Source organism: Tursiops truncatus, chromosome 3, assembly GCF_011762595.2.
Source record: "Tursiops truncatus isolate mTurTru1 chromosome 3, mTurTru1.mat.Y, whole genome shotgun sequence".
Taxonomy (NCBI): Eukaryota; Metazoa; Chordata; class Mammalia; order Artiodactyla; family Delphinidae; genus Tursiops; species Tursiops truncatus.
In genome coordinates this window covers 169,904,113-169,921,913 of record NC_047036.1, presented here as the reverse complement: position 1 = coordinate 169,921,913, position 17,801 = coordinate 169,904,113, and the positions used below count along the sequence as shown (strand labels likewise).

Here is a 17,801-nt window from a genome sequence, read left to right as displayed (position 1 = left end):
AGCCTGTGCTCCGCAACAGTGAGAGGCCCGCGTACCGCAAAAAAAAAAAAAAAAAAAAAGGACACATTACCAAGTGACCAGTTTAATAAATTTCTATCTATCTATAATCTAACTATCCATCTCTTTCTCTAAGTAACCAGCCCCCAAGAAGTCTATATGCCCATTCGCAGTCAATATCCCCCAGAGAAAACCTCTGTCTGACTTCCAATTTCATCAGTTTCTCCTGTTTTTGAACTTCATGTAAATGGAGTTTTAAAGTATGTCCTCTTTGTTGTGTGTGACAGCCTTCACCCAACCTTTGTATTTTGAGATTCATCCAGGCTGTTGTGTGTAGTGTCAGTCTCCTCCTTTGCGACGCCGGATGTGAATGTACCACAGTTTATTCACCCGCTGTCTTCTTTTTTTTTTTTTCTTTAATACTTATTTATTTAGGCTGTGCCAGGTCTTAGTTGTGGCATGGCGGGATCTGGATCCAACCTGGGCCCCCTGCATTGGGAGCACGGAGTCTTAACCACTGGACCACCAGGGAAGTCCCTCACCCGTTGTTTTCTGAAAGGACATTTACATTATTTCCAGTTGTTGGCTACTGTGAATAGAACCACCATGGACATTCTGGTGCACGTCCTTTAGAAGGGAGTAGACATGTTCCTCTTGGGTGTGCCCTTTGGAGGGGAACTGCTGAGACCTGGAGTAGTAATGTCAGCTCTGGTGGATCACGCTGGACAGTTTTCCAAAGTGGCTGCTCCAATCTGCACTCCCACCAGGAAGATACGGGTGTTCCAGTGGCTCCCACCTGAACCAGCACTCCGCGTTGTCTGTGTCTTTAATTTTGGCCCTTTGAGGAAGAGGAATGTCCACCTGAGGGTTAAAAGACAATACTGGGGACTTCCTTGGTGGCGCAGTGGTTAAGAATCCGCCTGCCAATGCAGGGGACACGGGTTCGAGCTCTGGGCCGGGAAGATCCCACATGCCGTGGAGCACCTAAGCTCGCGCCACAACTACTGAGCCTGCACTCTAGAGCCCGCAAGCCACAACTACCGAGCCTGCGAGCCACAACTACTGAAGACCGCATGCCTAGAGCCCGTGCTCCGGAACAAGAGAAGCCACTGCAATGAGAAGCCCGCACACCACAACAAAGAGTAGCCCCCGCTCGCCGCAACTAGAGAAAGCCTGCGTGCAGCAACGAAGACCAAACGCAGAAAAAAAAAAAAAAAAAAAGACGATACTGGCCAGGTGATCAAGGGTAAATTCGTTTGTCATAAGTCCCACTGATGGTGTGTATCCTTGATGTGACCTGAGGAGAATGGCATTTTTATCTCTGTCTGGATCTTCCACCCCAAACCCCGTAACTCCAGACCAACCATAAGAAAAACATCAGAATACAAACAGATAAACAAATTGAGGGACAAAATACCTGACCAGTCCTCCTCAAAACTTTCAAGGTATCAAAACCCAGGGATGTTTTAGAAATGTCACAGCCCAGAGGAGACTGGGAAAGAAAAAGGACCTTAGGGGAAAACTAGGGAAATTCTAATAAAGTGTGGACTTTAGTTAATCGTAATGTATCCATCTTGGTTCCTTAGTTGGATAAACATGTCGTACTAATGTGTTGGAAATAAGGGTACTGGGTCGGGGTCCACTGGCATTCTGTACACTCTGTACAGATCTTTGCAACATTTTTGTAACTCTAAGCTATTCTAAAATTAAGCAAGTGCTAAACAGAGATAAGAATGTTATTTCCTTGATTTGAACATGCCTGAGTTTCTTTTCATGGTCACATTTTTGCTATCTGGATGTGTCTTGGAATTAGTGGCAAAGGAGAGTTGCCAGCCCCTGAGAAGATGCGGCTGGTTTGCAGGTGGCTTGCTCTGGAGCTGAAGACCATGGTAGGAAGTCTGCAGCCTCGGGCTGCACTTAGAACCATGGGAGGGGATGGGCCAGCTCAGTTAGGGATGGAACCTATAAATAAAACTCTTTTTCTTTTCCATTATGGCTAATCACAGGATATTGAATATAGTTCCCTGTGCTAGACAGTAGGACCTTGTAGTTTATCCATCCTATATTTAATAGTTTGCATCTGCTAACCCCAAACTCCCAAACCAACCCTCCCTCACTCTTTCTGCCCCTTGGCAACCACAAGTCTGTTCTCTATGTCTGTGAGTCTGTTTTTGTTTCGTAGACAAGTTCATTTGTGTCGTATTTTAGATTTCACATATAAGTGAGATTATATGATATTTGTCTTTCTCTGTCTGACTTACTTCACTTAGTATGATAATCTCTAGGTCCATCACTTTGCTGCAAATAGCATTATTTCCTTCTTTTTATGGCTGAGTAATATTCCATCGTATATATGTACCACATCTTCTTCATCCATTCATCCATCAGTGGACATTTAGGTAGCTTCCATGTCTTGGCTATTGTAAACAGTGCTGCAATGAACATTGGGGTGCATGTATCTTTTCTTTCTTTTTTTTTTTTTTTGTCACACGGCATGTGGGATCTTAGTTCCCCGACCAGAGATGGAACCCATGCCCCCTGCACTGGAAGCACGGAGTCTTAACCACTGGACCACCAGGGAAATCCCAGGGGTGCATGCATTTTTTCGAATTAGAGTTTTCTCCAGATCTATGTCCAGGAGTGGAATTGCAGGACCCTATGGCAGCTCTATCTGTTCTCTGCACGTCTCATATCAACAACCTGCATTCCAATCCTTGCTCTCAACGTCATCCTCGGGGAATCCAACCTGCGACAGGGACCTTGACAAGAAGAAATGGCTCAGGGAAAAGCTACCTGCACAGGGAAGAGATAGAGGCCATCGCCCCTGGGGTGAGGCGGGGAGGGTGGGCACAGAGATTTGTCATTTCACCCCCGATACTCATCTCAGCCTTCCTGGCTGCCCCACTCTAGGTCACCACGGGATACAGAGGTGGCCCGGATACAGTCCCTGCCTGTACAGGAATCTGGGGGCACCAGCTGGTCTGAATAATGTTAGTACAGAGTCTCCCCCGCGGCACTGGGGTTACTCGGGGCGGGTCATCCTCTGCTGGGGGTCCCTCCTGGGCACTGTGTGGGGTTCAGGAGCATCCCTGGCCCCACCCATTTGATTCCAGGGGCCCCTCCCTCCCAAGTGTGAAAACCACAGATTTTCCCCAGACATCACCGAAGAACTGGGTGAGGTGGGGGCAGGATGGCCCTGGGCGAGGACAGCTGTGTTGAAGCAACCAGCCTGTCCCAGGGCAAGGTCTGCCCCAATCCTGTCAGCGCCTGCATTTAGAACTGCCCCTTCCCTCTCCCACCTCCCCTGCCCTTCAGTGGTCTCCGAGACATCATCCCCATGTAACAAATCACACCTTCTCAGTTTACTGTCCCCAGCACCTAGAAGAGTGTCTGCTGTGTAGTAGGTGCTTCATAAATACTTGCTGAATAAAGGAGTTGAATAAAGGGATGAGTGGATGAATGAATGGAGGTTACCATGGAAGGAGGGGGGAGATGCCCTTTCTGGCTCTCGGGGGTTGGGATATCAAGTGAAAGATCCGTCCTAAATAGGCTGACCAGCCTTCTGGGGTTCCCCGGAAATGAGGGTTTCCCCACAGTTCCAGCGCTCAAACCTGAGCGGTCCTGGGCAAACTGGGGGCGGGTGTTGGTCACCCTGTGTAAACACAGTAACAATTCCAACTGCAATAGCAATGGCCGAGGACCTCTACGGTCTTATTGACCAGGCCCAGTTCTTTACCTGGCGGGGAAGGGTGGGCCGGGATTGGAATTCTGGTGATCCAGGGTGGGTGAGGGCACACCCCGGGCTTGTGTAGGGGAGTCCAGGAAGGTTCTGGAGGAAGTGACAGTGACACAGGAGGGAGGGAGGAGTCTAAGGAAGAACGTCCCACAGCACAATTTGTGCCAATGGCCCTGGGGCCAAGGTCACACCTGACCACAGCTTGCTTTTTTTTTTTAATTTACTTTTTTCCCACATGGATATGCAATTGTCCTGATGCCATTTATTGAAAACTCCTTAATTTCCCCACTTTCTGTCATATCAAGTTCTCATCTATCTGTTTCTGGACCTTTATTCTCTACCATAGAGCTATACGTCCCATCCTTGCACCACTAGGGCTGTTTCATCACTATAACTTTATTTTTTATTCATTTATTTCTTTGGCCGTGCCAGGCAGCATGTGGGATCTTATTTCCCTGACCAGGGATCGAACCCTCACCCCTTGCAGTGGAAGCTCGGAGTCTTAATCACTGGACCTCCAGGGAAGTCCCCAGGGCTTGCTTTCACATCCATCGAACGGTGGCGGTGGGCATGGGGAGAAGCGAGCCATCCTATGTAGAAATGCAGGGTGGAGGGCAGGACAGCTGGAGCGGGAGGGGAAGAGGCGGAGGAGGGAGGGAGGGATGGCGGGCGGGCGAGAGACAGAGAGTTTCCGGAGACAATAGCTCTGGCGTGTCCTAGGGCATGAAAGCTGAAAATAGCTCCTAGTGCCGGGAGCCTTGGAGCCGGAGCCTGGGAGCCAGGGTGACTGGCTCTCCTCCCTGGTGTGTGTGCGTGTGTGTGTGGGGGGGGGTGCTCTGGACTTCTCAGGCTGGGAATGGGGTGCACGGAGCAGGGACGGAGCAGGGACCCTTCTCTCTGGGACCTCGCGGGCCATCCTCAGCTCAGAAAGCTGAGCCACTCCTGGCCCTACGAGTGGGGGGCTTATCCTCCCTGTCCCCTGGATCACACCCCCTCACACACAACTTCCCCGTGTGTGCTCCCAGCAACCAAGAGAATCTGTTTTTAAAAGATTTGGGGGAGGGGGGTGAACATACAAACAAGAGCAGAATGGATACTTTTTCAGAATGGGAATGGCTCTGTGTAAGCCCATCCCCAGGGTAACCAGAGTCCTGACCTCTAACACCCTTGACGAGTCAGCCTTGGTCTGGGCTTGCAGACCCACGGAAGCTTCCTCATCCCCTTCTTCAGACCCGGTCTCTCCCTCGGCGTCTTCGTGAGAGGCACCCGGGGAAGTGGGACTGCTAGGCTGTACTGCTGCTAGAACTCCACCTGGGCTCCACCAGGCTCCAGCCCCCCGCCCTGTGCACCTCTCTGACCCTGAGGCACCTCAACTGGTAGGAGCGGCATCACCTTCCCTCCCGGGACTTGTGACACTTAAGGGAGACACAGAAAGGACAAGCGTTTGGCTCCCTGGCTGGCAAAGAGCAGGTGCTCAATTGTCATAAGTGTCCGTATCAGTGAGGGTTCTCCAGACAAACAGAATCCATAGGGTGTGTGTGTATATACACACACACGTACATATGTACACGCATACAAAAATATACAGCTGTGTATATATGCAGTACGCATACAGACATATACACATATAGTATATACAATACACACATACATATATACACGCATATAAAATGCATAGTTTGTATATATACAGTATGTATACACACATATACACATAATACATACAATACACACATACATATACACTATACATACACACATATAATAAAATGCATAGTTGTATATATACAGTACGTACACATACATATAACATATACAATATACACACCTAGGTATATATATATCATATATATATACATACATACAAAGATATATTAGGTGTGTATATATACAGTATACATACATATACTATACACACACATATAATAAATGCAATACATGCACATACATACATATAGACACACATATACACCTACATATAAAAGCATATAGCATAAAAATATATATGTGCTGTATATATAAATACACAGTATATATACATACATATATCATATATATAAAATATATACACATACATATATACAATGTATATACACACATACACACCTATACGTAAATATGCGCATGTATATACATATAAATAATACGCAAGTGGGTATATATACAGTATATACATATATACATATAATGCCTATACAACATATACACATACAGGTATACAACATATATACACACCTATACACTGTATACATACATACATACAGTGTACATATACTGTATATATACACACCCAAATATAAATATATGGGTGTGTATATATACAGCATGTTCACATGTATAATACATATACTATATATACACATACATACATATATACAATATATACACACAAATATATAGGTTTCTATGTATACTATATATAGTACTTACACATATACTACATACGCACGCACATATAAACATATGTGTATATACATATAAACGTGTATGTACATACCTTATATTCAATATATATGCATGCGTACACACATATATATAATATGTATACACACATATACAAATTAATAGGCTTGTATATATTCAGTATTTTTACATATATAGTTTTGTTTTAAGGAGTTGACTTATGTGACCGTGAGGCAGGCAAGTCAGGGCAGGAGTCTGGGCTGGAGACACAGGGAAGAGCTGATGTCTGAAGGCCATTGGAGGAACAGTTCCCTCTTTCTACGGAAACTCATTCTTCTCTCGTCCTTCAACTGATTGACGAGGCCCACCCACGCCGTGGCATTGACAATCTCCTTTACGCAAAGTGGACCGATTTCAGGTCCTTCCAGGTCAGGATACCTTCCTGACCATATCTGGGATGTTTGTGGTTGCCGGGGCCCCGCGCAGTGCGCACATGAAATTAACCATCCCCGTAGCGTTGATGACACTTTACTTTCTCCCCCGAGCATTGTCACTACTATTCCAATTAAAATGGGAGCGCCAAGAGGGCAGGGCATTTCCTTTTTTGCCAGTACTGAGCGTCCAGGGTCTGGTGCCTAGCATAGGCTAAATAAACGGCATTCTTGGGAACAGAAGCAGGGATTCCGGCTGTCACATTTAATGAGGAATTACAGTCATTAATGACGGGAGGGGGGGGGGTGGTCACGGTACGCCAAGAGGTGGACTCGAACCCGCCACCGCAGGCCCCGAGGGGTCTCCCCGGGTCCCCACGTCGGGCCGGTGGGGTAGGCCGGGGGCAGCCGAGGACGTGCGTGCGTGCGTTCGTGCGTGCGTGAGAGCGGGCGAGCCCACGGGGCGGGGCTGAGGGGGGGCGCGCGCGGAGCGGCGGGCGGGGCAGCGGGAGCGCGCCGCCTCTTCGCGCCGGGCCCCCCCGCGCGCGCGCCGCGAGTGGTTCAGCCCGGCCCCCGGCTCATTGTGCTCGCCTCACGCCGGCCCAAGATGGCGGCGGCGCTGGAGGCTCCGGGCCTGTGACCACAAAGAGGGAGCCGGGGGCCGGACGGGAGCGCGGCGGCGGCGGCTGAGGCCCAGGCCAGGCCCCCTCCCCTCAGCCTCCCGCCCGCCCGCCCGCCCGCCCTCCTCCGCCCGCCCGCCTGCCTGCCCCGCCCCCGCCGGCGGCGCCCCGCCCCTCCCCCAACCGCCCGACTAGCATGGTGCGGCGGCCGCGCGCGCAGACATGGGGGAGAAGCTGGAGCTGAGGCTCAAGTCGCCCGTGGGGGCTGAGCCCGCCGTCTACCCGTGGCCGCTGCCGGTCTACGTGAGTGCCGCCCGTCCCCTCCCCCCGGACCCCCGCCCCTCTTCCCCCACGGCGAGCGCTGGGCCCACCGAGAAACGGAGCGACTCGAGTCCCCAGACCCTCTTTGGACCCTCCTTCCCGCCCCGCCGTGGTTCTCCGCGGCCGTTTCCAGCCTCCGCGCGCAGGGTGGGCAGAGGGGAGCCGGGGCCGGCCGGGGGCGCAGACTCGGCCGCGGGGACCCCGCGCTTCCGAGGGGCGCCCCAGCCGGGCTGCCGTTGGCTCTGCCGGGCTGGGGTCCCCGGTACCCCCGGGCCTGGACTGCCGGCGGGCTTGCCTGTCCGTACTTTATGATCTGACATGTAGGGTTTCTTCTTCCTGGTAGTTAATTCTTGGCGCTGTCAACGTGCTTAGCTTTTTTATTTTTGAGGACACCCTTTTCTCCCTCTTTCCAGTTTTTTGTGTTTTTGTTTTGTTTTAGTTAGGCATTTTGTCCCTCTGATCTTGAGTGGCAGGACTGGCTGGACCTTTGGAAAGGAGGCATTCTGTTCCCTGATCATGAGTGGGTGGGCTGGCAGGACCCTTGGAGAGGAGGCGTTCTGTCACCTAATTTGAGTGGGAGGGCTGGCAGGACCCTTGGAGAGGAGGCGTTCTGTCACCTAATTTGGGTGGACTGGCCGGACCCTTGGAGAGGAGGCATTCTGTCCCCTGATTTTGAGTGGCCTTTGGAAAATGACAGGGCAAACGGAAATTTACACAGGCGTCCCGGTGGTTCCAGAAATGTAGGGTGCCCAGCCGGGTGGGCGCCCGGCCTCTCGTCCCCGGTGGCGGCGTGGTGCGCGTGTTCGTGTCCCAGGGTCCACGCTTGGGCCCTGCAGCCCGCCTTCGGGAGGGAAAGCGCAGCGGGCGCCGTGGGCCGGCGCCTTTGGGGCGCTCTTTCGCGCGCTCGGCTTGCGGGGGACCGGCCTCCAGGGACCCGGCGGGGAAGCCCGCGCGCCCCGCCCCTCGCGCGGGCTCCGTGTGTGTCAGTTTGTGGAAACTGTGTCGCGGCCGGGGGCGGGGTCGGGACGCTGGGACCGCCCGGGAGCCGATGTTGGCTCCGGGCCGCGGTTCTCCCCGGTTCTCCGAGGTCCGAGGGTTTCCAGCCCGCCACTGCGCACCGGCGCTTTCTATTTTTGCTCTTCCTGCGCCCGGAGGCGCGGCTGAGCCCGGGCTCTGGCTTTTCCGGTTGGGTAGCTCCGGGTGGCCCGGTGGGCGGCCTGAGCAGTGGGCAGGGCGGGGAGACATCCCAGGGCACGGAAACTGAAAGTGGGGAGAACCTTCAGAACTCCAGCTGATCCACTTGCCTCACCTCCCCCGCCCCTCTTACTGCACTTGTCATGTACCGGTTGGCTGGCCGGCGCATTTTTCAAAATGTAATATAATTCGTTTATCCTTAGTAGCCGTGAAGCATAGTTCACTTGTAGTGCACAGTTCTAGGAGTTTTGACAGATGATCGCCGTCAGGCGGCAGAGCAATCCCGTCATCCCATTTGCTGCCCTTTGGCGCCAGCGCGCCTCTAGCCTCTTGGCCACTAATCTCCTCTCTGTCCCTAAAGTTTTGGCTTTTCCAGAAAGTCAGATAAACGGAACAACAGTATGTAGCTTTTTGATTCTGGCTGCTTTGGCTCAGCAAAACCTATCAGAGATTCATCCCTGTTTTTTTTTTTTAATATTTATTTATTTAGTTATTTACTTGGCTGTGGTGGGTCTTAGTTGCGGCACATGGGATCTTCATTGCCGCGTGCAGGATCTTTTAGTTGCGGCGTGCGGGATCTAGTTCCCTGAGCAAGGACGGACCCCAGGCCCCCTGCATTGGGAGCGCGGAGTCTTAGCCACTGGACCACCAGGGAAGTCCGTCATCCCTGTTGTTGTGGGTATGAGAAGTCACCCCTTTTTCTTCCTGTGTTGTATTCCATTTTCCGTTTGTCCATTCGCCTACGGGTGGCAGGACTTGTGGGATATTTCCAGTTTTGAGGGGATCAGGAATAAAGCTGCTGTAAACATCCCAGGGCAGGTTTCCATGTGAACTTGGGTTTTTACGTCACTTGAGAAAATACTCAGGAGTGGGACTGGGGACTGTGCTAAGTGTATGTTTAACAACCCTTCTGCATCTTAGAAATTGGTATTTTTGAGTATTGGAAGAATTTAGAAATCCACTGTGACCCAGCACCCAGGCACTTGAAACAAAGATGAAAGTTCATCTGGAGATGGTCACGTTGTCCCCATCTCTGTCTTTTATTCGAGGCAGAGCAAGGCCACAGATTTGTAACCCTTGTAAGAAAGGCCTCATGTGTCCAGGCCCTGGCAGGACCTGGCTTTCTAGCGGTGGGCGGTTCTGAAGTGGAGAGCGTCTTTCCCTTGCTGGCCGGACCTTGCTTGGCAGGGTGCGGGGTGTGCTGCCTGCCTGGCCGGGCGCTCCTCCTGCTGGTCAGCAGCCGTTCCTGGTGTGTCTGTCCCACTACCAGGCAAGCAGTCAGGGGCCCTAGTGAAGGGCTCAGCGAGCCGCAGCCTTCCTAAAGCTTTGCGGGTAACGTCTGCTACCCTCCCATTTCCCCGCTGAGGAATTTTGCTTTCTCACGGGAAGTGAGGGGGCGGTACTTTATAAGAGTTCGTATTTTGTGATGACTCGATGCTGAGTACATTAAGAAAATGGGCTCCTTCTAGAAGCTTAACTTTTCAGAAGGTCAGATTACTCATGTGACCGCACGTTTGAAATGACTGAGCTTGTTTGTTCATTGATTCATTCATTCTGCAAGCACCTCCTGGATATTTACACTCAGTGTTCCAGGGGGCGCGGAGGACAGTAGACAGTATTCTTATTCTCAAGAAACTTATGAACGAAGGACGGTAGGTGATCTATAAACACAGAAGGTCACCTGAGGTGTAGTGCCCCGTATATGGGACCAGCTGAGGTCCCAGAGGGTGGGGCTGCCAGGTTTGCCCTGGGGGAGGTGTGGGTGGCTTCTCTGAGGAGGGGGCACCTGCAGGAGGAAGTGCAAACAGCCACAGCCGTCCGCACGCGGAAGTGTCCAGCCTCCAAAATGGGCTTTTGCGCAATTGACAAATGGGAGGGCGGGGTGCAGGGGGTGCAGGGCGAGTTTTGTTCCTTCTGTGACTGAGAGTTCCCAGATATCCACTTGTAGCTCACGGCAGCATTTCTAAAGCAGCATGGCCCTTCTTTTGGTGGGAAAACCGGGTCTCAGCTCAGGAGGGAGCAGGTGGTATCTTCGGCTGCCTGATGGCTGGGCAGGAGCCTGCGAGGGTGTGCAGTGGTCCTTCCCCTCCGTGACTCACTGAGGCTGTGGGGGTGGAGCGGCCCCAGCGTGACTGTCCCCGCCTGCTTCTGGCTTCCTCCTCAGAGCCCACAAGTCTCTGATGAATGCCCGCTGAGCAGTCATGCCCTTCACTCGACTGTGAGTAGTAGCTGAAGTGGGTGGCCGAGTGAGCCATCCCTCCCTGTGACTCAGAAAATATTTTCTGATCTGACCTCTGCTGGTATGAGTCCTGCCTGATCTGAGCTCAGGTGGAAGGCAGGTTAACCCTTTAACGACTTTCTGTGGGTGAAGTAGCCTCTTTAAAGAGGAAGGGATCACCTGAAAAGCCTGATATTCCATACGTACGTGACTGTTAGCTTTTGAACTTTTGTACCTTAACGTCCAAATGCTGCCTGTGTACTCTGTTCCTGGTGGGAGGAGCCAGAGGTGGCTGGCCCTTTGGATATTCACTAGGCAGGAGGTGGCGGGAACTGCAGGGGACCTGCCCCCAGTCTACCTCTAGGAACTGCATCCTTTTTTCCTTAATTAAACTTTTTTATTTTGAGATTATTGTAGATTCTTGCACAGCCGTCAGAAATAAGACGGAGACATCCCACGTTCTCTTTACTCAGTTTCTCCTGATGGTGGCATCTTACAAAGCTACGCACCGATGTAATGATTTTGTTGGCATTGGTACAATCAAGATACAGAGTGTTTGGTGTCCCTTTTGAATTCGGTGACCTGTAGGGTGCGACTGGCTGTGTCTGCGCGTCCCTGGGTCCCGGCCCGGCGCTCGTCTCCCAGGAAACCCCTCTCCTGCCTCTTTCTTTCTGCCGTGTCCTCCTCTCGTGGTCCTGGCGCTCTGCCCCAGTGCATGCGCCTTCTCTCCCTGGCTGTGGGATGACAGTCCTGTTTCCTTCCTCCCACTCAGGGCGCTGCCTGGAGGCCTCTTTGGCATCTTCTCTGTCCCTTCAAGCTGTCCCTGCCGTTCCCACCAGCCGGGTCTCCTGCTGCGCCCATGGCGTTGAGCGGTCCCAAGGGTGTTCACAGAGGACGTGCCGTGCTCCGCAGCTCACACGTGGCTCTGTAGTGCCTCCCTCACCGCCTGCCTTTGTCGTTCCTTCCCAGACTCTCTCTCCCCACCCATGGGCGCTGTCGCGGTGCCTGGCCCGGGGCTCTGTTCCTTGGCGCCCCTGTGTCGGACCGGGCCCTCTTCCTGTCCAGGGCGCCTGGCAGGGCTGCCGAGTCACAGGTTCCCGTGAGCTGCAGTTGGGAGGTCGGAGGCTGTGTGCTTCACTGAGTATTGACCTTGGATGACGATGTCTCCTCATCTCTGAGGGGCTTCCGTTTAAATCCCCTCAGTTAGTCATGGGGTGCGCGGCCAATGCCAGGAAAGCGCGTTAGACTCACACCAGGTGCACGGGCAGCCGGTGTGTGAGAGAGGTTACCTCTGAGAATGCTTCTCCCTTAAAAACCTGATGCGTCTTTTCCCGGGTGGGGAAGGGGTTTTGCAGGCTGTGTGCTGGGGGCCAGGGGGCCGCCACGGGGTGGTGCCCACAGGGATGGCGGGAGTCGTGAGGCTCGGGGCGGGGAGCTCTCGGGAAGGATTTGCACGTCGCATGGTGGTGGTGGCTCACATTTCCCGTGGTCTGCAGGTGGCTCCCTGGCGTCTGCTCTGTGCTCACCCTGCAGGCTGAGTGAGGCTCCCACCGGGGAGCAGGTGCTGGGGCCACAGGACACGCTGGGCCCACACCTGGTCTGGGACAGACACCAGGTGAAGGGGCGGGACAAGGGGAAGAGGAGCCGTGCTGGGTCTTGTGGGTTTTGTGTCTTTTTAAATAACAGCTTTGTCAAGATAGCATTCACACACCACCCATGTGAAGTGTACAATTTAGTGGTTTCTACTATATTCACAGAGCGGTGCAACCATCACTTCTAATTCCAGAACGTTCCATCAGCGCAAAGGGCCCGCAGTCCCCTGGCCCAGCCCCTGACACTAGGAACCCATTCTCTGTGTCTGTGGATCTGCCTGTTCTGGACGGCTCCCATCAGTGGAATCACACACTGTGTGTCCTTCTGTGTCTGGCTTCTCTCAACTGAGCATCGTGTTCTCAGGGTCCGTCCACGTTGTTGTGTCAGGGCTTCACCCCTTTGCGTGGCTGAGTGATGCTCCCGTGTGTGTGGACCAGGTTGTGGGGTCTCGAAGCCCCTGGAGAGGCGTTCGTTTGGCTTGGTCCTGGGGTGGGGCGATGACAGTTGCACTGATACGGTGCTAACAGGACCCCTTGCTGGAGTGGGAGACAGTTGAAGGCTGGGAGTGCAGCTCGCCTTGGCCTTTGAGACCGCGGGGTGGAGGCCATGCTGCTGCTTGTCGCTTGGGGAGCTCCAGGTGAGTCCTTCTCCAGCTGTGCCCCCTCGGTCCCTGGGCTTTCCCTCCCTTCCCGTCACGGCCTCGGCCTCAGGCCGGACTGCTCTGTGGCAGTAAAGCATTTTCTTTGGTGAGGGCAAGAAAAGTTCTGGTGGTGAACTTTTGGTTGTTGTGTTCCCCCGTCCCACCGGAGTCACTGCACGACGGCCCCTCCATGCGGACCCCCGGCATCAGGCGCTAAGCACTTGCAGGCGCTCCTTGTGTGGGTGGGTGACCTGGGCTGTTACAGGTGGGCTAGTTTGGATTGAAGCAACTGAAATGGTCTTGTCACCCCTGGAGCCACCGTGGCACCCCGTCCTCCTATGGACACACCCATGCCCGTCCTGCAGAAGGACGGCTGCCCCGACAGCAGGGCGTCCCAGCCGGTCCTGGCTCTGCGCAGACTAGCTTCCGTGAGCTGCGGACCCAGGCGTGGAGCTCAGGGTCAGGTCTGGAAACGCTCCTGCAGGTGTGGCGGTAGGTGAGGGGGCACAGGAGCCACGCACATGCCCTACTGGGAGCCACGTGACGAGTCAAAAGGGGGAGGCGAGGTACGTTTTCATAGCGTTGTACATAACGGAGTATAGCCCAAATACTACGTTTTCAATGTGTCGTTTAAAAAATTAGTAAAGGGCAGTTTTACTTCGTGTGTGTGTGCTTGCACGTGCTGTCTTAGAAATCTGCGTGCATCTTGTGCTCACAGCACACGTCACTGGAGTGGGCCAGCGCGCACCATTGCCCCTTGTCCAGGTGGCCAGGGGCCGCTGTGGGCACAGTGAGGCTCTAGACCCCTCTCCCTCGTGAGGGCTCCTTCCTTGGACCCTGGTCATCGGGACCCCAGTGTGCACAGCGGGTCCCACCCGCCCGGGTCAGGGCCACGGGCCCACCGTGTCCTGCACCGTGTCCGTGGCCCGGGAGCCACGAGCCTGCTCCCTCTTCTCTCTTCCTCCTCCAGCTGGACTTTGGCCTCATGGGGTCCCGGCAGCCCCTTCCTGTTTTCCCATGTTGACTGTTCTTGCAGTGCCAGTCTCGCGGGCAGGGTTTCGAGACGCGGCTCGGTCCCGAGACCAGCCTGGTTTGTCGCCTGGCCCTGCGGGGAGAGGACCGGGTGGGCAGTGGGAGGAGAGCCTCCTTCCTGGCTCTTTCCTTTGCATCGCTTTACCGGGCGGTTCCCATCCTTGGCCTGGCTTGTCCTCAGGTACGGTCCTGGGGCCAGGCAGCACCCCCTTGCTGGGGGCCTGCGGACATCCAGGGCTGACTGTGGACGAGACCTGTGTGATGCTGCACAGCCAATCTCTCTGCCACCCCTGCCCCTGTGTGAAATGCACTCATTTTCGATTGAAAACCTGTTTGCTTCTTGAATACTCAGGCCCACCGCAGGCGCTGGCCCTCTGCCTCCCCCTTCACGCCCTGCTCCCTCTCCTTGGCAAGTGGGTGCTCCCCAGCGGGGCTGCAGGCTGAGAGGTGAGGCTGAGCTCCTTCACTGGGCCTCGGGGCCCTCTGCTCACCCACCTGGCTTTCCTCCCAGACTGAGAGCCTTCTGTGGATTTTCCACTCCTCCAGCCAGACCTCTGCTCTCAAAGCCCTGCCACTGAGAGAGGCAGACAGACAGCCGGCAGAACTCCCGCCGTGTTCCATCTCCCGTGCCTTTGACTCCTCCCGCTGTGCTTCTCCACTTTGGGAAGCAGTGCGTGCATCACATCCTGGCCGCTCTGTCCCACTTGCCTTGGCCTCCACCCCAGGTCTCCAGAGGTGTGCAGAGCCTCGGGGAAGAAGGCAGCGACCCCCAGCCCGCAGGCAGTGCCCCCTGCAGCCTGCTGGGGAGTGGGGACCGCGGGCAGAGTCCCAGGGTGCTCCCCCTCGACACCTCCTGGGCACTTCTGCCCCCAGCAGACGGTGATACAGAGTGTGGTCCCTGCTTGCTTCAGGCCGGTGGTTCTCTGAGCAGGGCCCCTGGGCCAGCAGCTTCCCCACCAGCTGGAACTGGTTAGGAATGCGGGTGCCTGGGGCCCAGACCTGCTGACTCTGAAACTTTGCGGGTGGGCCCCAGAGCTCCACTCTGACCAGGGATTCTGATGCTCGTCCCGGTGTGATGCCCCTGCCTCGGAGGCCCCCTGGGTCCCGGCGTCTTCCTGCTGCAAGTGGGAAGAGGAGGACGGAGTCCACGTCTTGTCTCCTCCCTAGTCTCTGCCCCCTGCCTCTCGCCGGGTCCTCGAGGGACGATGTTTCCAGATGTCGTGCCCCTGTCACCGTGAACCAGCCTGTGTGCTCAGGGGTGGGCTGTGCCCTGGCAGCGAGCACCCAGGAGGCCTCCTGTCCAGGCTCCTCACGCCGGGTGCAGGGCCTGCAGGGACGAGCAGGGGCAGAACCAGACCTGCGGGCGTCCGGGTGGAGTTCCTGTTCCCACACCTGTCTTCACGGTCAAGGAGGAGGCAGGGGCCTGCAGAGTGGGACAGCCAGACTCCCCAGCCCCGTGGGCGGCCCCCGCCCTCCCCTGAGCTGGGCAGGGGAGGGGAGCGGACGGGACGGGCTTGGTGGCGGCTCAGGCCTGATGACAGCCCCCGGCTTGCGCACAGCGTGCTTTTTCAGGCGGGAACGGCTGTGCTTATTGCGGCTGCTTTCCCAGGACCCCGCAGTGAGGCCGCGGCTCTGTGCTGAGCAGCATTTCGCTAAGCCTCTGCGCGGCTTCCTGCGGAGGCTCTGAGGCTGTCAGTGAGAAGAGCCTGGGTTAGTCACTGACTCAGCAGGCAGCCAGCAGCGGGCCGGGGCTGTGGCTGGGACAGGGAGGCCGGGCGTCCCGTGCAGCAAGACCAGGGCTGGCCTCAAACTCCGGAGTTCCAGGGTTCCCCTGGGGAAGGAGGTGTGGGCGCTCCTAAGCGCGGGCTTCCTCAGGGCTGTTCTCAGTTGGACCTTTCTGGGTCGGCTTCTGGCGTCAATCTGTTCTGAAGGCCTGTGAAGCAGAAGAAGAGGCCACAGCCGAGAAGCTGTGAGAGCTTCTGAATCATCGATGGTGATCAGGGCATCTTAAATCATACGACTCAGGACGGTCGCTGGAAGCTGGCCAGTCCCTAAAGCAGCATCCTCAGATAGTAGGAGGCACATCATAAACTGTTTCCTTCCTTTTGTTCTGGTTTGAAAGTTGAAAGCTTGGGAAAGCTTGAGTTCATCTCATCACAGATGAGACCACGTTCCAGGCCCCCGTCTTCCCAGGTCTGCGTGATTCGGTCTGAGACGTAGTGGCTCAGCCAGGGCTGCGGCCCGCGTGCCGTGAGGGCCCCTGCCACCCCTGCAGGAGGAGCGTCTCTGGGGCGCGTCCAGCCTCCTGGGGGGCGCCGAGGGAGGGAGCGCAGTCCGAGCCGGCACGGGGCTGCCACGCGGCGCACGCTCAGGCACACGCGCATGCTCACGGGGTCCTTTCAGAGCGCACACCCTGTTTTGTAACTCCACAGTGGTGACTGGAATCAGACTCTCCTGGCTGCTGCCACGTCCTCCTGTGGCTCTAAGACTTGTTCTTACGGGCCGTGCTCGCAGGGTAGTGTATCGGCCTAAACGCAGACGTGAATTTAGCAGCTTGAGACGACGCACACTGATGACCTCCCGTGGTTTCTGAGGGCAGGGATTCAGAGCAGGCGGGCCAGGGGATTCCGGCCGAGGGTCCCTCAGGAGGCTGCAGTAGGGGCTTTAGCCGGGGCTGCCCCATCTGAAGGCTGGACCGGGCGGGATGCCTGGCTTCCAGGAGGCCCCTCCCGTGGCTCCTCTGCACGTGGGCCCCGCAGGGCTGCTGAGGCTCCTCAGTGCACGGGGGCCGGCTCCCCTCAGGAGGAGTGTGACGTGGGAGAGCGTTGGTGGAAAGTTCTAGACCCTCCTCCTCATCCTGTGACTACCTCAGCGCCTTGTACACTGTGCTGTGTGCGTTTGTCTCTGAGCAGACCCTGCAGGACAGCGTGGCGTCTTCTCTGCTTTCAGTGGGTCCAGGAGCCCAGGGAGTTCAGGGCTGCCAGGACTGTCTTTGTGGACTCACTGAATGTTGGGGACCAGGAACAGAGTCTGTCGGCCGTGTGAGTGTCTGAGATGCTCAGTGTCTTCCTACTGAGGCGGAGGTGCTTCTAACGATACCGTGCATTTCCTCCTGTAGGTTTTGTTGTGGTTTTTTGTTTGTTTGTTTTTGCCACACCGTGCAGCATGTGGGATCTTAGTTCTATGACCAGGGATTGAACCTGGGCCCTCGGCAGTGAAAGCACAGAGTCGTAACCACTGGACCGCCAGGGAAGTCCCTGTTGTTCTTGTTGTTGATAGCTGTTTTGAGATGTAATTCCCACAGTCTTCACCTCATCCACCTAAAGCATGCTGTTCCCTGCTTTGTAGTGTATTCATTGAGTGCAGTCGTCACTACTACCAATTTTAGAACATTCCATCACCCCGAGAGGAAACCCCGTCCCCATTAGTATCCCTCTCACCCCCCTCTACAGCCCCTGACAACCAGGAACGCACTCTCTGTCTCTGTGGATCTGCCTGTTCTGGACATTTCCCATCAATGGAATCACACCCTGTGTGTCCTCCTCTGTCTGGCTTTTCTCACTGAGCATCGTGTTCTCAGGGTCTGTCCACGTTGTAGCGAGGGTCAGTGCTTCAC

The 17,801-nt window shown here is 55.1% G+C and overlaps 1 protein-coding gene across 5 annotated transcripts in view; it reads left to right on the top strand.

The window, feature by feature from the left end:
* The first annotated feature begins 7,163 nt into the window (after window positions 1-7,163).
* DOT1L (DOT1 like histone lysine methyltransferase) overlaps window positions 7,164-17,801 on the top strand; it is a 55,042-nt gene continuing 44,404 nt past the window's right edge. For 4 of the 5 annotated variants that reach the window (XM_033854842.2, XM_033854839.2, XM_033854840.2 and 1 more), the window contains exon 1: window positions 7,165-7,490. Coding sequence is in view for 3 of the 5 variants with exons in the window: in XM_033854839.2 (XP_033710730.1) it covers window positions 7,410-7,490 (81 nt within the window). In the remaining 2 variants the exon portion in view is untranslated. Of the gene's footprint in view, window positions 7,491-17,801 lie in introns of all 5 variants that reach the window. The other variant, XM_033854837.2, reaches the window with a different exon arrangement.